This window comes from Mytilus galloprovincialis, chromosome 5 (assembly GCF_965363235.1).
Source record: "Mytilus galloprovincialis chromosome 5, xbMytGall1.hap1.1, whole genome shotgun sequence".
NCBI lineage: Eukaryota > Metazoa > Mollusca > Bivalvia > Mytilida > Mytilidae > Mytilus > Mytilus galloprovincialis.
The window spans coordinates 60923136-60950206 of NC_134842.1; the positions used below are offsets into that span (position 1 = coordinate 60923136).

The 27071-nt window shown below is 32.1% G+C and overlaps 1 protein-coding gene across 1 annotated transcript in view; it reads right to left on the minus strand.

The window, feature by feature from the left end:
• The window catches only part of LOC143076178 (uncharacterized), a 125157-nt gene that overhangs the window by 80456 nt on the left and 17630 nt on the right, over positions 1-27071 (minus strand). The window contains exons 2-4 of the mRNA XM_076251871.1: positions 11045-11172; positions 2893-3147; positions 230-413 (exon numbers count right to left, since the gene is read on the minus strand). Of these exons, the coding sequence (XP_076107986.1) occupies positions 230-413; positions 2893-3147; positions 11045-11172 (567 nt within the window). The remainder of the gene's footprint in view (positions 1-229; positions 414-2892; positions 3148-11044; positions 11173-27071) is intronic.

A 27071-nucleotide genomic window follows, 5' to 3' on the forward strand; every position in this document is an offset into this window, starting at 1 on the left:
TTTGTATAAATATGTTTAAGTTGCATGTACATGTTAAAGTAAGAATCTATCCAAGATCTAAGGCATAGAATTGGTTCAAATAATTGAATTTTAAGGGATTCTAAAATTTGAAGGAACGAATTAATAGCTTAAAAAATGTCATTAGTTCAAGTAGCAAACTAGAGACCAAAGCTTCTCCTTCCATTACCATGTTAATTTGAAAAACATTTAAAATATTATGACTGCTCACCCTGCTGTTTAGTTTTGTAGTTGTTCTTGTATTTGTAGTACACAGCTGCATGGGCCAGTAAGACATTACTAGCAGCCTTGTAAACAGTCTCTGCAGGGCCATCAATACCAGGGGCAATGTCTTTTGTTCCGTATCCTCCATAAACAAATGTATATGGATCATGAAATGTGATCCATTGTTTCACCTATAATATCAACAAAATTATTTGTAATATAATAACAACTTGAAATTGACATCAGTGTACATGTTTATCTTTTCACTTTTTGTCAAGCCTGCAACTTTTGTTGCAGAAAGCTCGACATAGGGATATAGTGATCCGGCGGCGGCAGCGCTAGCTCACTTCTTAAAAGCTTTATATTTTAGAAGGTGGAAGACCTGGATGCTTCATACTTTGTATATAGATGCTTCATGTTACGAAGTTTCCGTCAGTCACATGTCCAATGTCCTTGACCTCATTTTCATGGTTCAGTGACCACTTGAAAAAAAGTTCAAATTTGAATTCTCTCTTATCATAAGTTATAGGATAACTATATTTGATATGTGCGTACCTTGCAAGGTCATCATGTCTGTCAGACAGTTTTCACTTGACCTCAACCTCATTTCATGGATCAGTGAACAAGGTTAAGTTTTGGTGGTCAAGTCCATATCTCAGATACTATAAGCAATAGGGCTAGTATATTCGGTGTATGGAAGGACTGTAAAGTGTACATGTCCAACTGGCAGGTGTCATCTGACCTTGACCTCATTTTCATGGTTCAGTGGTTATAGTTAAATTTTTGTGTTTTGGTCTGTTTTTCTCATACAATATGCAATAGGTCTACTATATTTGTTGTATGGAATGATTGTAAGGTGTACATGTCTAGCGGGCAGATGTCATGTGACCCTGACCTCATTTTCATGGTTCAGTGGTCAAAGTTAAGTTATTGAGTTTTGGTCTTTTTATCTAATACTATATGCCATACGTCAACTATATTTGGTGTATGTAAATATTTTATGATCTTTATGTCAGTCGCGCAGGTTTTATTTGACCGTGACCTCATTTTCACGGTTCATTGAACAGTGTTAAGTTTTTGTGTTTTGGTCTATTTTTCTTAAACTATAAGTAATGGGTCAACTATATATGTTGTATAGAAGCTTTGTTAGCTGTACATGTCTGCCTGGCATATTTCATCTGACCTTGACGTCATTTTCAAGATTCATTGGTCTTTGTTTAGTTATCTTGGTTAATGTTAAGTTTATGTGACAGTTGTAATAAAGCTTAGCTTTATACTTATGACTATCAACATAATATCAATGATTAGTATAAAAGGCGAGACATTTCAGCATGTGCACTCTTGTAGTCATTTTAACAGATATAGTTTTTCGAACTACTGTAAAATATCATGTTGTGATTAGTTTAACTCTGTCACATGGTGACCCCCTATGGATCTGTAGGGGGTTGGTAAATTTCATAGGGAGTTCATGACGTCACATTTACTGTTAATGGTGATGTCGTCTATTGATGTTGTATTTCCATTGTTCTTTCTTCTACAAAACGCAGCAGGAAAATTTCTGTGTGGAATAAACTCGTTATACGGTTCGATGATCACTACTTACCTTACAAATCCATAGGAAACTCAGTCTACAGCCTCACCCCCTATGGCTATGGGTTTTACTAACCCTCTATGGATCCTTAGAGGGTCAGTAGCAAACCATATAACTTATATTGTTTTAAACTGTACCTCACTTGTGTAAGTAAGAGCTTTCTAGTAGTTAGTACTACATTGTAGTAGTTTATATCAAGGTATATAATGTCACCACATTCATGATATTAATTGTAATAGGTAGAAATGTGACTTCGTGTCAGTTTATATTTTTAAATAAATATACATAATAAACAGCTACGCCATGAGAGCATGATACGCCCTTCGTCTTGTGTGAGAAGTTTTATGCAATAATCATAAATAGTTTCTGAGATACAGCGCGACTTGTGAAAAAAAACTTTTTTTTTTTACAAAAAACTCAATAACTCTAAAAGTAAAATTTTGAATCATCAACAAAAAATATACAGATCTTTAGGTTAATATAATTAAGAAGTGTGTTAAGTTTTAAGCAATAGCCATTAATGGTTTTTAAGATACAATGTAACATGTGAAAACCCCCTTCTTTTTTTTTATAAAAAAAAACTCAATAACTCCAAAATAGAATTTTGAATCATCACCAAAAAGTATACAGATCTTCAGATTAATATAATTAAATAGTGTGTGAAGTTTAAAGCAATGATTAGAAATTGTTTTTGAGATACAGCGTGACATGTGAAAAATAAATACCCCTGTTTTAGATATTAAGTTCCGTAACTCAAAAGTTTAAATCTTATTATCACCAAAAAGTATACAGATTGTTTGACCATCATAAGAAACAACTATGTTAAGTTTCATGAAATTTGGATAAGGGGTTCTCAAGTTACAGTGCAACATGTGGACGCCAGACAGACGGACGCCAGACAGACGGACGCCAGAATTTGTATACCATAATATGTCCCGTCAAATTTTGTTTAAGGGCCTCAATAAGTATTAGACTAGTTCTAATTCTGTTACCCTCTTTAAATAAAGAATTTATTATCATTATTATTATTACACCTACATATTTACACAGGTTATTTTTCTCACTAAGTGCTATACTACCTTGAGGCCATATTCCTGGAAACATCTATCTGCATAAGCTGCAAATTTATCAACAATGGTAGGATTGAGCCATCCTCCTAAATCTTGAAGTGCCTGAGGTAGATCCCAGTGATATAGCTCCACCATGATGGAAATCCCTGCTTCTTGGTAAGCAGCAATGACATTATGATAGTGCTGTATACCTTCAATGTTAAATGGTCCATCACCTAATGGTTGTATTCTGGTCCATGACAATTGAAGTTTAAAATACTTTGCCTGCAAGAAAATACAAAACCTTTGTAAGATTATGGAATACATTTGAATGTTTCATACCACTTTTCCTTGTTTTTTTTATTAGTATATAGAATTTTGTCAGAATTATTGCAGTCAATTTTTCATTGTTTTTTTTACCACAATTTTCTCACTTTTTCAGCAAGAAAAATTTAAAAACATTTATTTAGAAGATGAATATGACTTTTATCATGTTTATAGGATACAGTTCACTTTTGCATATCCATGTCTAATCAATCATGAAATTTTGGACCGAGAGACTGCAAAAGAAAATGGTGGTCTATTTTCAAAGGCAAATGTTTTTTTTAGCTGTTTTTGGTCTGTTATTGACAAGTGGTCTCTGAAAGGCTTTTAATATTATAATGACATAAAACCCGTTTAGTGAGCTATAGATAGCTTAGAAAAAAAACTCAATAAGTTTCTACAGATATCTCACCTACACATATGTGACCAGCCACCACATATCCAGGCTTATGGAGGTAGAAAGTCATTGTGAGAAAAACTCCATTAACTATATGTGACTAGCCACTTCAAGGCTTAGGAGGGTACATGTCTAAAATTTGCTTTTTGTATGTTTATCTAGAAGATCTAGTCATGATTTTATGACATGTATTTTTGTTGAAAAAGCAACGAGTCATTTCGAATACCGGTATGGAAATGAGACTGTTCTATGACGACTTTTATTTATTGAAGGCACTAATTTATAAAACACAAAATCATTTTATTTATTGGCTCTTAGGGGACGACCATTTGATATTCTGGAGGGGGGGGGGGGGGCAGGAGGTTTTTTTAAATAAATAACTCAGCCTTGATAATAACAAAAATAAATGGTATGTTCTGCGGTAGATAGAAAAAAAATTACTTGACTTGCAATGTATTGAAAATAAATAACTCAGTAGGTCTAATCGAAAGTATGAGATGGCACCAGAATCTTCATAAATTAATTTTTTCTCCAAAAAAATTTGTGAAACGCATCCCAATTTTTTTGATAATAAAAGTATAAATATTATTTAAATGTACTTGAAATGTCTTAAAATTGGTTTCATTTAACTTGAGATATATTGTCTCAGGAAACTGTACCTCACTCTTATTTTAACAGGGCCATAACTACATTGAGGCAAATGCCTCATGTAAGAAGTTTCAAAACCAAACGCTTGTCTCCATATCAAATTGTGTTCACGGTGATTGCCTTGCATCCCTCAGATGTAGCCCTGATTTTTTAGGATCAATGTTTCTTATTTATTTGTCTTTTGTTCATTGATTGTCTTTCTGTATTCTGTTAGTGATGCATTCCTTTTGTAATCTAGTAATTTTGTTATAAACTCGATCATGAGTTTAAAAAAAAAACAGTAGCCACAGACTTAACTATGTGAATTTCCATTTTTGCTTTATCATGCACATTTGTCTTTTGATGTTGTCCCTAGAAACTTATGTCTTAAACTGAATTTATACATTTTGCTTTGAGACCAAAATATTGTCAAAAAATGATTAAAACAAAACTTGCATTTTCAAAGTTATGAAAATGTCTTCTGAACATCCAGAAAGCATGATTTTGCATCATTTGTTCTATAGCTTCTTGGGCCTTCAGTGACTCCAAAACCCTTCAAAAAAAAATTTCCTCTCTCCGTTCGGAGAAATACAATTTCCAAGACTTTTATAAGAGGCTAGTTACAACCAAACTTTAATACTATGTATGTATGCAATACATGTATATGCAGTTTGGAATATAAAAGATTCATTTCTGCAGAGGATGATGATTAATTCTGATTAAATGATACATAAACACTTGACTATACATGTATTATTTATAATAAACAAATCTTTTAAAAATTGTATGATTTTGCATATCATAAATATAGTTGTGAAATGAATAATCAGTCTCTTGCTTTAATGAAAATGAAAAATCTTGCTTCTATAGTGCAGAAAATGAATAATCTGTCCTCTTAGTTTACAAGTATAAATAACCGATCAAAAACAAATCCTCCTGACCCCCCCCCCCCCCACCCAGAATAACAAATGGTCATCCCCTTAGTGATGTTCAATAGCGTATTTGAATAAAATATCAAAGACTTAAATTTACTACAATACAAACAATTCTTATCTCTATTTTAGAACATGTAATTTAAACTTGTTGAAATTAGTTTAAAATTTGTCAAAGTAAACTTTAAGAATTCCTTTTTTTTTAATTTAGATTTATTATGCATGTCTCTAAACATAGTATGCGACGCGTAACAGTTTATGAGGTGTTCTCATATATGCATTTGATTTGGTGAATTTATTATGGATATATTTCAAACTTCATTTATGAAAAAAAATCTTTAGAGCAGTCTCAGCATTTTTGTTTTGTTTGTAGCTCTATTCTAGAACATGTAATTTAAACTTGTTGAAATATGTTTAAAATTGGTAAAAATAAGCTTTAAGAATTCCTTTTTTTATTTTAGATTTATTATGCATGTCTCTTTACATAGTATGCAACATGTAACAGTTTATAAGTAGGTGTTCTCTTAAATGCATTATTATGGATATATTTCAGACTTCATTTATGACATGTATGAAAGGAAATCTACAGAGCAGAAATTTAATTTTTTTTTGTGTATCAATTTAAAATGTTGATTCAAATATTTTTCACTTCAAACGATAAACTAAAACTTCTACGAACTTATATATGATGTATAGTTCGGCGTCTGCAAAAAAGAAGCCAAGGAAAGTGTTCATCTCTTCTTCGCAATACGTATTTCATTGAATCTCGAGATTGATCCTGTTTATAATATTTCTAACAATGACGTTCTACCTCCATAAGCTTGGAAATGTCATGGCGGGTCACATATGTGATCACTTATTCTGGCACAAAAGGAGGTTCAATTAACATGATTAAATTTAAGCTGTGTTGATTGGAAATGAAAAAAACACTGATTTGGGCCCTGTGCATGTCATTTAACTGAATAAATGGTCAACACAAAAGTATATTTAAGCTTATTTGCTTGTGATTTTGGGTTTTGTACTTTTATTAAAATGATAATTATTTTTGTTTGGGATTTTTTTTAATTTTGTTTGCCCGTTGTCCTACTACATTTATAAAGCATGCTTTTTCCCATTATTTTGGAATAAATTCCAATTTGCATCAACTTTGTTTTCCATTAAGAATATAAAAGTGGGTTGTTTAGTTTAAATGTACTTTATTCAACTCTCTGTTGTAAAGTTATTTGAGGGCCTATTACATAAAGATAGTGTATTGTCATGTGGTCATATTGACATGCACTATAATAGGGAATCACCAGGTTCATTATATTATATATTACAATCACATACATGACATAATTGTCTTTTGTTATTGTGAAGTGTGCATTGGGATGAAAATTGTTTAAGTGCTACATGTTTGTTTTGGTAATTTATTATAATTTTTTTGTATTATGTTTTGTTTTTTAATGCTTATCAGCACCAATTATACATTTGTTAGATTTTGTAAATTAAAGGTTTACATTCCTTTTAGTTCTCTTGCCAGCAAGGCCAATATTTGGTTGCTTGGAATGAAGAACACATTTCTAAGTCACTTACAATGTAATCTATATCATGTCTATACACTGGTTTTTTTGTATAAAATAAGGCCATCAGTTTTCTCTTTAAGGAATGACTGTAATATTTTTTCTGTCTATGAAGAAATAACATAAAAAATTTGGTGCACACTGAATAACGCACGTAGAGGGTTATTTAACAGTGTGCACCACATTTTTTATGTTATTTCGAATAGACAGATAAAATATTACAGTCATTTCTTATAATTTAATTAATTCTAAATTCCATTTTATACCGTAGAAAACATGCAAAAAACGTTGATGACGTCACAGTCACATGACCAAATTATGTCTATGGGCTCATAACAAAATAACGTCAGCCAATCAGAAGACGTGTTACATCCAAAATTAAATTATATTAAGTTGTTTTACATTTGTCTACTGTTGTTCAATAGCTATCATTAAGTATACATTTTGCTTTATTATTGTTTAGGTTACATGTTAATAAAATTGAGAATGGAAATTGGGGAATGTGTCGAAGAGACAACAACTCGACCATAGAGCAGACAACAGCCGAAAAGGATAGTCCTCATCATATATAGTCATTGATAATTGTCTTATTGGGAATCATATATTTGCCAAGGCTCCATGTTGACGACCGTAAGCTCTAAGTGACGTCTTATGAGTCTGGTCTAACTATCACAAACCCCTAAATGAATATATATGTGATATCTTTTATGATACATACCTGGTATAGCTATAACTAACCCCTTAATTTAAATATAAGTGATATCTTTTATGATATATACCTGATATAGCTATAACTAACCCCTTAATTTAAATATAAGTAATATCTTTTGAGTATGATACATAATTAACCAGTAGCCCTTTTCACAAAAAATCTTAAGGGAATACGATACAGTAGCAGGGGCAGATAATAACGTTGTCGAAACTTGTCATGTTGTTTCCGCGACGTTGGTAATCAGAACGTTGTGATTTCGCGATGTTTCTAATAGGTACGATTAAATTTTGCGACGTCGCTTTAGATCACTTTTGCGGAAAATTCATTGACGTCATAAACCCGGTTGGGCGGATTTGAAAAAAGTACCTGCTAAAAAAATTGTCCATATCACAAGAATTGTTATATTTATTCATTATTAATTAAAGTTAAGAAGTAAACAGTATTAATTTGAAATGAGAAAAAAAAATCAAATCCACATACAAAATTTTACATGTGTTTTATTTCATATAGGAAATGAATAAAAGATATGTAAATAATAATACGTCGCTGAGACAGAAACCCAACTACACAAAAAGCCCAATAAGTAATTTAGGTATCAACGTACTGTCTTGATAAATATTTAGTATCTACACTATTTGGCAAACGATAAATCGTACGGAGAATTTCACTGATAAATTTAACAGACTATCAACGAAATGACAAAATAACATAATAAATAAAGAAAACGACTCCTACTGATTCTGACTTTGAATAGGTACATTCTTGAAAACGTTAAACGGCAATTTAGAATTTAACCAAGTGTATGTGTATGAAGAAGAACTGTCAGTTAAAAAGAAACAGTCATAAGCACGGTATTATAGAACAAAGCATCCGTTGATGTGCTAAGTATATCCTTATGTACATATTGAGAGAAAAAAATGGCACTCAGGAATTAGGTATCTGACTAACCAGGAAAGTGTTCACACGTTGCAGCTCATGATGTTAAGCTGCTGACCAAAGACAACAAATATGAAGTTACTCTGTGAGGTAGTATCTTAGATAAGAAAAAATATTTCTTGGACCAGCGGACGGACGGACAAACAATGTGGTTGCACCTACTCCTAGATTGGAGGTATTATTCAGAAAAGTAAGGGAACGACCATTTAACGTCAAAGTTAGAAAGGGAGGGGGTAATGTTTTTCCCCATAAAGAAATGTTGTGGTCAAGCAGGTGGCGAAATTAATTAAAATTCTGAATCCAGATGTTTCCTGTTCCTTAGGCTATATTGTCCAATTTTTTCAATTTAAAAAAAAAAATTGATTGATAGAGTCGAAAAACGAAAACTGAAAAATAAATGTCTTAATAAATGGTTGCTCTCTACGTCATTAATTATGTGTACCATAATAAAAGAGAATACCCCGAAAACAAGCTTAGGTAACTTATCTAATGATACAGAATCATGCAATTTCATGCTCTAATACCGACGGCTGTACTTCCAATAAAATGTTAAACTACACCGTAATGGACTATGTTGAATAATTACGACATAAATTTGTTCAAGACCGCTCTAAATATTCACTTTTTATATATGTTCAGAGTAGTGCCTAAGTTGACCCGATTTAATGTGGGTATGGTTTTGTTTTCATATAATGCCTATAGAGTAGGCCGTTAGTTTTTCTTATTTGAATCGTTTCACATTTTCATATCGGGGATTTTTAAAGCTGAATAATTACATTAGATGTATGTTTCATTATAATACTTTATTCTCATTGGCTAACTGCACATCACGTGTTATTCCGTAAGCTGTTGCATTGCTCAATACAACTTTTCATTCATGATAACACGTGGTCCAACAATAAAGTGCACAGGTGAATTAAATAAAAAAATATGTAAAATACGTGTTTTCATGATCATAGCAAAAAAATGTAATTATAAGTATTGAATGCTTCTTTTTGTAACTTTATAGGGTTGTAAAAGCGTTGACCGTGCGCACATTTTTAGAATGAAGCGCTTCCGCGCTTCATACAAAATGTACTTTGGTCAACGCTTTTACACTCCAATAAATTTACAAAAAGAAGCATTCAATTCTTAACTAATCGGTGTGGCTTTTGATTTTGTTTTGTTGCAGGCCGTATAGTGACCTTTACTTCATTTATCTTCATCATTTGTCCTGATTATAATGTTTTCACATTGTGTCATGTCGGGGCCTTTTGAATTATTAAAACTATTATACTCAGCTGTGTTGTCTACATGAATTGTAGGACTTATGCACATATTTTTTTTTATCAGATTTAACTTTTTTGTTTTCAAACGTTTCTTTTCTAAAAGTAATTTACTAGAATACTTTTTGTCTAGCCTTCGATTTTAGTCGAAAAAGCGAGACATAGCGATCCTACATGTCGTCGTCGTCGGCGTCGTCGGATGCGTCCACAAATATTCACTCTATTGTTAAAAGTTTTTGAAATTTTAATAACTTTTGAAACTAACCTGGATTTGTACCAAAGCTTGTGTGTGATCAATGGATAGTATCTAGAAGGAAATTTTGTTACATTTTGTTCCTGTTTTTCCGTATTTTACTAATAATTTGACTTAGTTTTTCTTCCAGTTAACATTACATACAGTCTGCAGTTAAAGATTAAAAAAAAAATATTAGATTCATAAACTAATCTGGAATTTTACCAAACTTGGAAAAAGCTTCTTACAATCTAAAGATAGTATCGAAAGAAATATTTTTATTTTAATTTTTTTCTGCTTTTTTGTTGAGTCTGCTATTAATAGCAAAAGTAGGCGAGACACTGGGTTCCGCGGAGCCCTTACGAATTTTTCTACCCAAGTATCATAACAATTCATAAAGGTTTGGCAAATATTTTATGCTATATTACGGATAACCACTATATTACGGCTTTGTTGTGACCGGCGGGGAAGTTATCATGACGTTTTTGCGATTAAAACTTATTTTAACGTAGTTTAGCGCCTTATTGGCAAACGTCCCGTTTGCCATTAAAAATCAATGTTTATTGCTTTTATTGAAAAAACAAGCACATGGACCCCCAGTTTTTTCTTTTGCAATCAATTAAGTAATGTTAAAAGAACGCTTCGTCAAAATTTAAAGGAAAAATCAACGATCAAATTTTTTCTGCACCTCTGAATAGAATCACAAATGTTGTCAATATCTTTATTTCACTAATAGTAATATAAATTCAGAAAATAACAATTTAGTTTAACCTTAAATTTGTCACATTATGTTGATGCCATAGATCTAGGGATCATTTCACAAAAAATCTGGTTAAGTTATGACTGTTCGTTCAAAAGTATTGTTACTTTCCGTAAAAGTCCTTATTTATGGAATTTCTGGGTTTTTACCTCAAAGATGCAAATTTCAAACCAAATTATCCGAAAAAGTAAGTCATGAAGGTATATTTTTCTTTGCATATTTCGAAAGTACACATTAAAATTGACCTTGTACCAAACTTTCAAGAAAAAATCAACGAGGGATCTCTACTGTATCGTATGCCCTTAAGTGTAAAATTAATCTTACGATAAAAATATTTAGTTGAATTGTTAAGGGATGTTTTAGACTTACGATAAATTTTACACTTAAGATTTTTTGGTGAAAAGGGCTACAGGTATACTTATTAAATGTATTTACCCCTAAATGTTGAATACAAGTGATATCTTCTGAGTATTTATTGAAGCTGTCTGCTGCAGTATCACCAGTGGCTCCACCTGGTACATGACCACTATGTGTAAATCTGTCCCAGATACTCTCTCCCTTTCCTAAAAAACAAACAAGGAATCTTGTCCTCAGAACACACTTAAAGAGATATATTTACATGTATAAAGTTACAAAGAATTCTCAAGCTACATGTATGAAAGTCTGACTAGTGAACTGTAACCCAATATGAAACCTGAATCGGAGGGTTGCCTGGCAACCAGGCCTTCAAACTTTTGTAACTGCACAGGTTAGTCTGTACTCAGAGTAGTTTTTCAAATCAAAACATAGCCATACATGTATAAATTTGTCCATTTGTTATGATCAGAGACTTTTGTGTTATATAGTATGTCTCTTTTATGATGAACCTCAAAGGCCGTGTTCACATTGACATAAACTCGGTGTTGTGTTAGTGTAACTCACACATAAACCAAACATAATTACGTTCCCATTGATAAAACTCAATGTTTACATGTAGTTTAAATTATGTTTTGTCTACATGCAGTCGATAGTCGATGTAGGCCTTGTGTAGGTTAAGTGTACACAAAACTAGGCATTTAGAACTTTAATTTTCCCATGTATATTTAAAAAAGAAATGATTTTTATATAAAATTGATACTTATAACAATTATTAATAAAGTTCTTTACAGAAATATTTGTCTAACCTTGATATATATTTATTTGTTATAAAAACACTTTACGTAGCCTTATTAACCCTTTATCAAGACTATTCCATCATCATTGCCGAACATATAATTCATTTGAAAAGGTCTTCCCGAATCGACTGGACGTACACACTGACAGAAATATTTGTCACTGGTCTTTACTCAAACAATTGCAACGATTCACTCATAAATGCATTACTGAAAAAGGGTGAGGTTAATTGTTTGTTTGTGTAGTATCTCAGATCCATTAAAATACAATTAGAACAAAAAAAAACATTACCCCCTCCCTTTGCCAAATACTCATTGGAGAAAAAAAATACCATTTGAAACAAACAGAGGGGGTCATTCTTTGGCTTTGGAGGGCAGAAGGGCAGGGGTTAGGGCACCATGGGTAAGGCACCCTTCTATTTAGGGCAGGCGGGAACACTGTAAAGGCATCCAAACAGGAAACAAAATAAATGATACGATAGGTAAAATAAATGCATCCAGAATTCCAGATTATAAAGCAAACTAAGTGCATAAATTCAAATTGTGATTGGTTTGTGCAATTTGCATAAGTCATCCGGGGATTTGCAAAAGGGTTATCATCTGAAAAATTATGTGCATTCACAAGTAATGAATAAAGTTGAACTTTAAAATGTATATTCAAATAGTAACTGTAATTTCACACTTTCAACTGGCTTCTTCTATTCAAGTTAATTATGTCACGTCAAAGCAAACTCAAATTCAGCAACAATCTTTTGGTGACCAGTCAGCGGTCTTAGGTTCATGTATTGCTTTTCTTTTTTTTAAAGAAAGCAACTTATTTTATACATTTTGTACATCAAGATACAAATGATAATTATTTATCAAAAGCACTTCTTCTGAAATAGATCTGAAGTACATCAGGAACATATATATGTTAGATATACTGTTCCCACAGAAAATACAATACTTTTTATAGCTGTTTACGGCGACGGCGCCAAATCATTCTCAGTACCTGGGGCTTTGCTGTACCGGGGAGAAGAGCATGTACTCAGTTCGTGGTCTAGTGGTTAAGACCGATGGCTACAGTGCTGAAGGTCCTGAGTTCGATTCTGACTCGGGATGCTAAAAATATCAGTACACCAGAAGGTTGATTTTCACCCTCTCACACACGTCTCTGGTACCCAGACCGGAGTTTAAACTAGAATGGGTACTTTGGGGGCCTCGGTTGGTCAAAGTTGTCCCCTGCTTTGACCTGGAGATCAATCAGGTACTGATATCTCTTCGGTTTGTCTGTTTCCGCCGAGTGTCCCGGTGGTTCTCTCCGAGTACTTCGGCTTCCTCCACCATAATAACAGATATCCCGGTGTCCTAGCACTCCCTTTGTGTTGGGGTGGGGATTGTCCTTGTAAATATTGCACATTGTAAATAAGTTAGTGACACATCTCCATTAATCCCGAAAGGGAGTGTACACGGATTCCACTGTACCCTCGCAGTTCTCGAGGGGTGCTCCGAATAACGGAGGAATCTACCAGTACATACATACATACTCAGACCTCAGACTCGGACAAAGCTATCAGTTACACACCACGATCACGGGGGGGGGGGGGGGGGGGCGGTAACTTCGATATTATTTTGGTAGGGGTGTGCCATTTTTGCCTTAAAAAACGTACACATTTTAATATAACATTCACTGAAATTCATTACCTAGTTATATAAATATTTAAGAAAGAACTATATTTATATATTTCCGGGGTTCATTTGGGAACTTAAATTTGAAATTTTAAATGAATTGATTTAATTTAATCAGATAATACATATTATATGTCTCTGATTTAATATAAGGCAGTGGCTATTTGACCGGCACCGGTAAAATAGCAAATTTGCTATTTAGCCGGCACTGAATAAAACTGTTCATTGATGTGATTACTAGAGAATAAAAAAGCTTAATAATAATTTAAAATCATTTTATCACAATATCAAGCATTAATAAAAATACAGTACAATCAAAAATAAAAGATTTTCATAAATAAATAATTTATAACTTTATAATATTAATTAAGAGCATGAAAACACATTTGTAAATACATTATTAAATATATTTTTTTCTAAAATATTTATAAAAAAAGTTGATTTTCAAATCTGTGTAAAATCTATGGTTTAAATATCCTACCAGTGATAAAAATAGTGGTATGCAAAACTACATCATAAAACAGACATGACAGACAATATTAATAGTTGCTTGCTTGGTGTTAATCGTGAAAAATCCTGCATTCTCACAATTTCCTGGGACTTAACACGACCTCACAAAAATCATATTTTCAGCAGTTAAAAATCAACTTTTGAAACTCAATATATGATAAATAAATTTGGAGAAAAAAAAATTTAGAAAAAAATAAATTCCTAATGTGTATTGGGTTGAGCTAGATTAATAAGGAACAGCGTCTGTGTAACTTACATGATATTTTTTTAAATGAGAAAATACAAAAATAAATACAATTACATTTTTATGTTTTAATCTTTTTTTTCAACTTTTAATTCTCAAATATAATTATAAAAATCAAGGACCATTTCCTTTCCTTTCTTATACTGAAAAAAAAATGTGTCTGATGAAATTTTTATTTTTTCACGGTTTATGTTCAAAAAAGACCAAGCCAGATAATCACTTGATTATAATTGTATTTCTCAAGTCTTCTAATGGTACTGAAAGCTAAGGCCATTCTGCCATTGCATCGGGAACACAATCACAATGTTGGTTCCGTAAATGAAAAGAGTATACTAGTTTCCAGAATGTAGTATAGCTACAAGGTGATTATTATCATATTTGTATTTTTTACTTTTAAATTTATCTTATTACTTCACTTCTATTCTAAATAGATTCAACATGTTTTTATTTTTTTTTGAAATTTTCCATGTGTACGCAACATAGTTTTTTAAATTTTTTTTTAGATAAGAAGTTTAAGTGTTTATACATGTATGAGCAACAGTAACAAAAGGTTTTGAATAAAAAAAATTATATTTAATTATTATTCTTACATTTTAATGCCAGTTAGATTATTGAGATACAATTTAATCAGTGCCAGCTAAATAGCAAATTTGCTTAATATAATAATTGCGGTCCTACTAGTCCAAATAATTGGAAGCTATTATATTTTTTTCTTTGACGCCTTACGTCGAAGTAAGGCATCAAAGACAAAAAATATAATAGCCTTTCAAGATGTCATAATTATTTCGACAACGGTCCTACTAAAAAGCGCCCGGGAGCGCCCGGGTGAAGAAAAAGCGCCCGGAGAAAAGAAAAAGTGCCCGGGGAAGAAAAGACAGCGCCCGGGGAAAAGCAAAAGCGCCCTGGAGAATAAAATAATAATTTATTTATTAATGAAATGCACATTTATACCCCTGGGGGTTGAAGGCATATACAAACAATACAATACAATATACACAATATAAAAATTAACATATCAAACATCATATATAAAGTGGTAAAACAGTAATATTTATGCAGGCGTTGTGTCCACTCCCCTCAGTGCAAATGACTTTTTAATGATATGTTATAACAATTATTTTTTTCCTGAATAAAAAAAAATAATAATTGCTTGCTTTGTCCTTAATATAAATGGGGATATATATATGTACGATGCTACGATCTGGAATTGGCAGACTTTGAGATGTTCCTCACAGACAAAAATGTGAGTTATTCATGTAAAGGTTTTTTCCCCATGACCAGTCAGATGAATACACGTACATATACACATCAGCTTTATTACGATTGACAGAGATGAGATTTGTGATACATTATATAAATAATAGAGAGAAAATAATAAAACTGTTTGTTCACTTGAACAATTCAAAAGGTACGCTTATGGAATTTTAATATATCATTATTTTACTGTACATCCATTTTCGTTTTTAACAATCGTTAATTGTACACACTGTTGATTTTGCATTTTACATTTTTATATCCCAGGAATAGATTACCTTAGCCGTATTTGGCACAACTTTTTGGAATTTTTAATCCTAAATGCTCTTCAACTTCGTACTTAATTGGCTTGATAAATATTTTGATATGAGCGTAACTGATGAGTCTTAGACGAAACGCGCGTCTGGCGTACCAAATTATAATCCTGGTACCTTTGATAACTAATTATATCGTTTTTGAAAAACATGTCTTTTGCACATCAGTTACATTTTTGAAATCTTTAGCATAAACTGTGATCGATCCATTGTTATAGTATTCAAATATTATAGTTAAAAGTGAAACATTCAGACTTGTTTTTCTGCTTTATTACAAATGTCTATTTTCTGAATTTGCAAAATACTTCTCTGAAATTAAAAAAAAAATCAATGTGCATAACTTATTTTATCGACACAAAGTTGTCATGCCAAAACAAGATCTATAAAAGCCCCAGGCGCTTTTTCTTTTCCGTGGGCGCTGTTTTCTACTGAAAAGCGCCCGGGAGCGTCCGGGTAAAGAAAATGCGCCCGGGGAAAATAAAAAGCGCCCGGAGAAGAAAATATAGCGCCCTGGGAACAGAAAAAGCGCCCGGGGAAAATATATAGATATTTTATTGGCATGAGACAAATTTGTTAAGTTATGATTGAACATTGATTTTTTTTGCGTAAACCCCTGAGGGGGTTTACGCAGTATATATTAGACGATATCTGTAGTCTTTCGGAACACCGGATGTTATTCGGAACACTTCTGTTCTTTCTAGGACCACCTTTCAAATACATGCGCAATAGCTTACTAATCTGTTGAATAAGCATTAGCATCTTAAGTTGCTATAGAGATATTTTACGTATGATCTGAAATTTATTATGATATAATATTTCCTTGCACACGATTACAAGCTGCTAATATTAACCTACATGCGTAGTATTTTAATTAGAGTCAAACGTTGAAACCAGCTGTGTTTAGATATGAGATAAGATTTCATGTAAACAATGCGATTTATATTCTGAACGGGAATAATTAAAAATAAAATCTTTAAAAAAGTATAAGTATCATTTTATTTTAGATTTTAAGTTTAGGGAAGATGTTCATGATGTAAAAAGAAAGCTATTTATTTTTTTTATACTGAAATTAAAGGGAAGTCTTTCTTGCATATGATTAAATTACAGTTATTGTTTGTGATTATTGGTTATTAAAAATGTAATTAAATAGATATTGAATATGAAAAAATAAAATAAAACGGAAACCTACAACTAAAATATATTAAAAAAAAATACACTTGACTATGCAAATGTTTTGTCGTTTTTCGTTTGTTAATACAATACATGCAAATTTAATTTGTTTCTAATTTTAAAGTATGTTTTTCAACAACATGAGCATGAATTATTGAAAGTTCAAATAGAGTCAGAAAAGAATTATTGAACGATGTGTCTACTTCTGTAGCAGCTAGAAAATAACAACAAACGCCTCAAAACGTTTTCAAAACTTTAGTTAGAAACAATTGCACCATAAAAGTGCCGCTTTAATTTCGATCATAAATCTTAAATAATACTTCAAGCAATGACACAACGAATTAAATGTGCCACTTTAATTACGACTGATACCCTTAAAATTAATCATGCATGCAATTTTAGCATGGTCGGCGATAAGATATCAAATATAAAAAAAAGAAGATGTGGTATGATGTCAATGAGACAATTATCTACAAGAAACCAAAATAACACAGAAATAACAAACTATGGGTCACAGTACGGCCTTCAACAATGAGCAAAGCACATATACCGCATAGTCGGCTAAAAAAGGCCCCGAAATGACAATGTAAAACAATCAGTCAAAACAGAAAATGAACAAAGTCCGTATGCGTAACTTAGTTGCTCGCCAGAGGAACGCTTAAGCAAGCGTTAAACGCGCGTTGCATAAGTTTGAAGTACGTCGAAATGAAAAGGTATACGCTTTAGTGAACGCTTTAACTACATGAAATGGAGCATAAAAATTCATTCAGCTCAAGCGTGTGTCAAGCGTATACCTTTACACTACACGCACAAAATATATGCACGCTACAAGGTCGTTGAAAACGCTACAGATAAGTTTGAGACACGTTAAGGGCACGTTGTATACGCTTCAAAATCGTTTGACTTTACTTAAAATAAACACACCATAAAGTCCCAGACACTCCGAAAGCACGGATTATCGTTCCAGATACGACCAGGACACGTCTCAAATACGTTCAATCATCATGACTTTTTTCCTTCGTAGCGTACATTCCATCTACGTTAGACAAACGCCAACATATGCCACCTGAACGCCCGATAAACGCTTAGGTACGCTTCTCGCACCCCAATACACGCGTTAAGTTCGTTGTGCACACGATACAGATATGACTGACAGGTTGAATGCATCCAAAATTACTAGCGTATTTGTAGCGTGCATGATTTTTTTTACCACGACCAACGTACGTCGGAGCTATACGTTGATGTGTGAAGCCGGTATTACATTTTTAAAAAAGTAAACAATCAATGTCAGTTCCCAATTCTTATACAACAAAAGTAATGTAAAACAATACATCTTTATTCAACAGTTATCTAATATATAATGAAAATCAAGCATTTGGGTTTACGATTGCATTTCTTTTTTTAAAGAAGGCAACTTGTTTTTATTTTAGACAAGTAATTTGCAAATTCCGAGATAATAGACATTTATAATAAAGCACAAAAACAAGTATGAATATTTCAAATTTTAACAATGATATATGAATACTTTTCGAAAAATTGATAATAATGGATCACAGTTTATGCGGAAGATTTATAAAATGTAAGACATTAAAAGACATGTTTTTTCAAAAATGATATCAAAATGAAAAATGTATAAGACAACCCAAATTTCACAGATAAATATTAATTTAATCAAAAGAGGTACACATAATAAATCAGCACATGAAAAAAAGCAGTACTATACATGTACCGTAGTTAAAACAAGAGGGTAAAAAATAGGTGTTTGGTTTAAATTTAAGTCTACGCATTAAAACCCTGATAAGCATAGCCATTGAACATATTGAAGCAGTTTTAGTTTTATAAAATGATATAGTAAATCTATCTCAGCATCTGTATAAAAAGTGTTCACCATGCAGTTGCGAAAATATTAGACCTCATATCCCCATTTATATTAAGGACAAAATAAGCAATGATTAGTTATTTTTTAAGGAAAAAAAATATTGTTATAAAATATTATTATTTTCTTCTCCCGGGCGCTTATTTTCTTCTCCGGGCGCTTTTTCTTTCCCCCGGGCGCTTTTTCTTTTCCCGGGCGCTTTTTAGTAGGACCGTTGGATTTTATTATCATGGTATAATTAGATTACTTATTCTCATAAAAACATATTGTTATGGTGTCACGGACCCCTTTAAACAATGATTAACTACATTTTTTTTAGAACAGTAAATTCTATTGTTTTAAAAGTTTTAAATCTTAAAAAAAATTGTAGACTTAAAATATATCATTGAAAGCACTAGTTAGCAAATATTTATTTTTTTTAATATTTTTTTGTTTTGATAGGTGCTTATTTTTATTTTTACATAGACTTTAATTTTGTTCGCAAAACTATTTTAAAGTTTATTATGAAAATTTGGAACCTGTGACCGAAGATGAGATTTTAAAAAGTGTAAAAAACTTAAAAAATGATAAAGCTAGTGGATGTGACAAAATAATTAATGAATATATAAAATGTACTGTATATGATCTTATGCCAATGTATGTTAAAAATTTTAATTTAGTATTAGATACAGGAATAGTTCCAGAGTTATGGTCTCTTGGTATTATGATTCCTATTTTTAAGAATAAAGGTTCCAAAGCAGACCCTGCAAATTATAGAGGTGTAACATTAAACTCTTGTTTAGGAAAAACTTTTTCATCAATAATAAATGAGAGATTAAATAGTTTCTCAGATGAAGTTGAACTTATATCAGAATCTCAGGCTGGATTTAGAAAAGGATTTTCAACTACCGATAATATTTTTGTGCTGCATTCAATTTTATCTATATTTTTTTCGATGAGCAAAAAATTGTTTTGCACATTTGTGGATTTTAAGAGAGCATTTGACACTGTTTGGAGAACAGAGTTATGGCAAAAGTTTCAAAAATCTCACATTACTGGGAAAATATTTACAGTTATTTATAATATGTATCAAAATATAAAGACATGTGTTCGATATGGTAACCAAAGTTCAACTTTCTTCAACTGTGGTGTTGGTGTTAGGCAGGGTGAAAATTTATCACCGTTTTTGTTTTCGGCGTTTTTGAATGATTTAGAAAACTTTTTTGTGGAAAATGATGTAAAAGATTTAGAATATATTTCTAAAAACTGTGAAGAATTGTTACAAGTGTTAGTTAAAATCTTTGTAATTTTGTACCGGATGACACTGTTATTATGTCTGATAGTAAGGAAGAACTACAACATGCACTCGATGTTTTTGAACAATATTGTAACATATGGAAACTCCAAGTTAATATAGATAAAACAAAAATATTGTGTTTAGTAAAAAAAAAGGTACGAGACAACTTTGATTTTCATGTATATGGTAATGCTATAGAAGTTGTAGATTCCTACAATTATTTAGGAATAACTTTTGATTATAACGGTAATTTTTGTACTGCTAGAAAAAGGATTTTTGATCAAGCACAAAAAGCAATGTTTGCTCTCTACAGGAAGATAAAACACATATCATTGCCTATTGATATTCAGTTACAACTCTTCGATGCTGTAATCGCACCTATATTATTATATTCATCAGAGGTTTGGGGGTTTGAAAATAAACAGAATATTGAGAAAATGCAATTGCAATTCTGTAAAAATATTCTTGGTGTTCGGAATAGTACACCAAATTTTATGGTTTACGGGGAATTAGGTCGGGTTCCGTTAGATATCTCTATAAAACTTAGGATGGCATCATTTTGGTGCAGAACTATTAAAACAGAGAGCAAACTGTCAAATATCCTTCTAAGACTTATGATTAAACTACATGAAACCAATCCTACCAAATTTAGATGGATTCAATATGTAAAATCTATATTTGATGATACAGGTCTTAGTTTTATATGGAACAATCAATTAGTTGTAAATATTGATTGGTTAAAAAGTATGGTTAAACAGCGATTAACAGATCAGTACTATCAGCATTGGTTTTCGCAGATACATAATGCATCTAGGGGTGAATTCTATTCTTTATTCAAACTCGAGTTTGGTTTGGAACCGTATCTATTGCGATTATTACCCAAGGACAGATATTACATATCTAAACTTCGATGCTCGAATTTGAAGTTACCTATTGAGACGGGTAGACGGGCGGGGATCGCGAGGGAAAATAGAATATGTACATTATGTAATGAGGGAATAGGGGATGAGTTTCATATATTGTTTACCTGTAAAAATGCTGATGTTTCTGCTCTTAGATCAAAGTTTATACCAAATTACTATGTAATGAATCCAAGCAAGAACAAATTCACTGGCTTGTTGTCTATATGTAACGTACAAGTTCAAAGGAAATTATCAATTTTCGTAAAGAAAATCATAAAATACTTAATCTAATTGTACCAATTGTTTTTTAAAATATACTATGCATTTGAGTTTCGTTTGTCCTGTCTCGCTATGTATTATCTTATTATATTTGTATATATTGTCCTCTTGTACACAAGTATGTGTCTGAGGTTATGAATAAAATCTTGAATTAACCGTTATAAAGTAATTCCTTACAATCTATTTGTATCGCCTTCAATCAGATTGTACTTGTTAAATGTCAAATCAATCATGTTAATCAGCTGGTGCCCCTTTACTAAGTTTATACAGGTGTCTCGGTTGACCTTAGACTCGGTTGACCTTAGCTCCGGGCTCCGGGCTCCTGTAATATAGCTGCTGTAGAATATTTCTTTGTTCAGAGTCATTTAAAATTAACCATATTGTAATCAGGTTACTAGAGTAGTATAAAAGAGAGAAATAGATAGTGAGAAGATAGCAAGTGGAAGATAGACGAGATACGATATACGAGGAGGAGAGACGATTTTGTGTACGAGAGGAGTGTACGTAGGAGATTTAGAATTCTGTCACCGTATTGTTGAGCCTGCAGTTTTAGATGTTGTAAACTTGTATAACTGTAACATGTACTTTGGATTTTGAATAATACATTATTAAGCTTTTAATCGACTTTGTGTTTATGTTCCGGACCATATGAGTATTTGGACCATACGCGCATGGTCATGACCATATGCGTATACTCATATGGTCCGACCATACGCGTATGGTCCGACCGTACGCATATGGTCGGACCATATGAGTATAATACTCGTTTGGTTATTAACGGGCCGGACCATATGAGTATTTGGACCATATAGGTATATTTATTTTTCCAAATTACATTATAAACGTTTCAATAATACAAGAACTTTATCTAAAAAAAACAGTGATGGTTTAAAACATGACAATTTTTTAATTTTATAATAAAAAAAACTACGTAAAAATTTAATATTGATGCCATAGTTAGTTTTCATCCCTAGTTACATTAGTGCATGTAGGCTTGGATGACATTCACTTCCACACGGTATCATAGCATTTTTGCATTTGCAAGTTTTGTGCACGATCTTTTTCATTTACACATTTTGTTTGCGAGTGAAAAACAAGCCTTTTTTGCAGCTGCGTACAGTGATACCGAGGTCTTTGGCAATTCTGATGTCTACAGTGTTTTTAAGAAGATCTAGATCTCAAATATCGTAAAATGGTTGACTGCAATACACCATCTTCACAACACAACTTAAATAAACTAATAGTATGCTACTTTCCAGTGACTTCTTATGTAACAGTTCATTAAGAAATTTTTGGAATTTAATTTTTTAGTCGACATATTGCCATTTACTCGTAATAACAAATCGGTTACGACCATCGGTAATGACCATCGGTATAAAATGTGTTTACTTTAAATTTGACAATTAAGTAAAATTAACAATGTGAAACTTCTTATTTTTATTTAGCTTATCTTTTTATTATAATATAACGATAAAATTACCTATATGATAGCGTCTTTTGAATGAACGGTCATACCATATGAAGAGTTTAGAAGTATTAAAAGTAAACTGTAACAGAGTGTTAATTACCCCGACCATACGCGTATGGTCGGACCATATGAGTATATACCCATATGGTCATGACCATACGCGTATGGTCCAAATACTCATATGGTCCGGAACATTTATGTAACTTGCAAGACTTCGTTCAGACTACACCAGGATCCATTAATTTATTTATGTGACCAGGATTCCCTTAATCACGCTACCAGTAGATTAAAAGGGTAACCCTGTTAAAGAGTATAGTTGGCATTTTGTAGTTCCGTGTACGAGTGAAACTTAGACACCCAACAACACAACACAACAACAAGAATACACACTTTAGTTTAAGTTAAACTTATTTCGTCACATTTTATCGTATATCTGTCGTAAACATGGTAAGGGAGAGGGTGAAAATACTTTCATACATGTCATAAGACAGCAACAATTATAATTTTTTTTTCTGCATCAGACGAGACGACTTCTGAAGGTTTATATATTGAAATTTCAATTAGAAAACTTCTAAAGAGTGTAAAATAAGTAGGACTTTTAGAGCTAATTGTTCATGTATGATGTGCTTATATCTTAATGGTTGTTGCACTTCAGTTATTTTCGGCAATTAATTCATTTAGGAATACAAACTTAGGTAACCCTATAGTAATATTATATAATTTTGCAAGACTGTTTACTCCACCAATTTGTCTTTATCTCTTGTAAAGATTGTCATCGGTATACTTAAAAGCAAATTTGACAGATATTAAGATAAATATAACATGCATAAGTTGGAACATGGATGTGTAAAATAATAATGAATGGGTTGTTGTTTAATTTATAGTTTTACACGTTAATTTCTATTACAGTTTTTGTATTTTTGATTTTATATAAATGTTACAAGTCTTACAATTTGAAACGATCTTGACGCACCTTTTTCACTGACACAAGAATGCAAGATATTAGTGTTATTTTTTAAACGATGAGTTGTTTCCAAAATCTTAAACGGTTTAATACAAGAAGAGATAATTTTTACAGTATTTGCTACAAAATGTATGTTAAATATAGGCCAATTAATCTATAATACTAAAATTACGAGGTCCAATTTGTCAGCCGTCATCGGGTAAAAACGACAAATCAAAGAATTCAACTCTATATATAGCTAATATAGGACAATGGTGTAGATTAAAAATTACACCACTCCAGACCCTTTTGTTTTCCACATAATTAATATTGCCAATAATTAACAAGTTCCGGGTCGAATCCGATACCGATACCAATAATATTCACCTGTTACTTATTACCTTATCTGTACGTTCGGCATTTGACAGGCGCACCACCAAACGGTGTATTTAGGATTTTGCTATATACACGGGTCATAATCAAAGGGTATGTTCGCATTTGACAGGCGCACCACCAAACGGTGTATTTAGAATTTTGCTATATACACGGGTCATAATCAAAGGGTACGTTCCGCATTTGACAGGCGCACCACCAAACGGTGTATTAGGATTTTGCTATACACACGGATCTACTAAATTCAATCTTTGTCAAATTTTTCCCTATTGTAGTTTTATTCAGCAATCAGCAAGACTTTCTAAGATATCTAATATGGGACAATGATGTTGATTAAGAAATACTTCATTCCTGGATAGCCAGGACCTTTTGTTTTCCAAATAATTAATATTACCAATAATTCAGCAATCAGCAAGACTTTCTAAGATAAATATGGGACAATGATGTTGATTAAGAAATACTCCATATAATTGACAAGTTCCAGGTCGACGGGTTCAAACAGAAAGATTTGAAAGCAGAGAAAACTGTGTATCTTATAATCGACATGACTTTCATCAGATGACAATACCAATTACTAAAATAAGGCTTAGGCATAGTTGTATACTTTAATTCAGTTACGGACCAGCGATATCACGGGTGTGTACTTGTTGTATTTAAACCTGTAAAGGCAGGGACATAAGACATGTTAGATTCCATTTAGACAACAATTAAGATGTGATGTTTAGGGGTCTCAAACAGTTATTAAAGCGGAATAATGATATACCATTTCGCTATTAGCAGTCAATTTGGTTCAATTTGGTCAAAATAAGATCGAAACATTTGCAAATATATTATTGACTTGCAGGTGAATAATTCAACCTCAGTTGAACCCGTCTTCAAGTAACCCTAACTTGACCTTAATCTGAAGATTGATTACGCATGCCCTTAGTGTGTTCAGAAACTAAAACGAAAGGAATGTCAACATTGAAAAGTGAAACAAGTGATCCACCATAATTAAAAAAAAACATTTCTTTGACCGATTTGGTCAACATGAAATCATTCATATCCAGGTAAAAACAATGATTTTGCATTTTTCAAATCTATGACATGAAATTAAACAGACCTCGTAATTCGTCATTATACAACTCCACATGCTTCTCAGCGTATTCTATATTTATGTTTAAATCGGATCGAATGACTATCGGCAGTCTTCGGAGGTAATCTCGATGGCTAATTAGATGGCATCTAGTCTAAAATACGCACGAAATGCTGATACGTTATATCTAGTCCATGCATTGTTAATTGTTTCTTTTAGACATTTTGTAATTTGGATTTACGTTTTAGTATGTTATGAATCAAATAAGAGAATTTATGCCAAATCGGTTATCATCAGTTTGACAGCTAATGCCCCTTTAAATTCAGTAGAATGTTAAAAATGCAACACGATCAACAACAGTCCACACTGGACTACAAACACATATAAAGATTGAGGGAAATGAATCCAGTCAAAATCCAAGAAGGGACTGAAATATAAGCAATTCCTACTAATCTAATGTTTTCATTTTTTTGTTACCTGGATATGGTGTAAAATTATGGTCTCTGATATTAAACTCTCTTGTCACATCAACATGAAAACGATGTGCACGGGGGTGGGGAGTGGGGGGTAAACTTAGTATACTTATTTCGTGTGTAAACAACTATACAACTGGGAACGCATTTTGGACAGTTGAATGCAAAAGACAATTCGAAGTCAAATACTGAAATAAAATAAGATTTGAGGCTCACGTCAATGAAACAGCGGTACAAGAAAAATACACACACACACAGCAACCGGCAATAGATTGTCATAATGTAGTCTCATATGGTACCAGTTTGCTTATAAAGCTGAGTTTTGTTTTAATTTGTTTGTTTATTTGTACCTGTTTAGTTATTTTATCGTATATCTGTCGTAAAGGAGAGGGTGAAAATACTTCCATTAGACAGCAACAATTATTTTTTTGCATCAGACGAGACGACGTCTGAGGGTTATATATAGAAATTTCATCACTAAAACTTCTAAAGAGTGTAAAACAAGTGGGACTTTTAGAGCTAATTATTCATGTATGATTTGGTTATATCTTAACGGTTGTTGCACTTCAGTTATTTTTGACAATTAATTCATTTCGGAATACAAACTTATGTAACCTATAGTAATATTATATAATTTTGCAAGACTGTTTACTCCACCAATTTGTCTTTATCACTTGTGAAGATTGTCATCGTTATACTTAAAAGCAAATTTGACAGATATTTAGATACATATAACATGTATAAGTTTGTACATGAATTTTCCCCAAAGGATGTGTAAATAATTATGGATGGGTTGTTGTTTAATTTATAGTTTTACACGTTAATTTCTATTACAGTCTTTGTATTTTTGATTTTATATAAATGTTACAATCTGAATCGACCTTGACGGACCTTTTTCACCGACGCAAGAATGCAAGATATTAGTTTTGTAAATATGATTTAGTGAGTTGTTGACAAAATCTTAAACGGTCTCTCTGATACAAGAAGGGAGAAATTTTGCAGTATTTGCTATAATACAAAATGTATGTTAAAAATGACGCCACTTTAACAAACTTTGAAAATGTTCTTTAAACCTGTCAAAGTGTCATAAGCCATATTAGATGCCATAATTTAGATAAAAAAAAATGTTTTGGTCTCAAACAGTAATTAAAGCGGCCAAAGTAAGATCGAAAACATTGCAAATGTATGATTGTGAATAATTCAATCTCAGTTGAATCCATATTGATGTAACTTGACCTTAATCTGAAAATTGGTTACGCATGGCCTTAGTTTGTTAAGAAACTAAAAAGAAAAGAACATTGAAAAGTGAAACAAGTGATCCCCCATAGAAAAAAACACATTTCTTTGACCGATTTGGCCCAAAAAAAATTATTTATATCCAGGTAAAAACCATGATTTACATTTTTCAAATCTATAACATGAAATTAAACAGACCTCGTAAGATCGTCAATACACAACTCCGCATG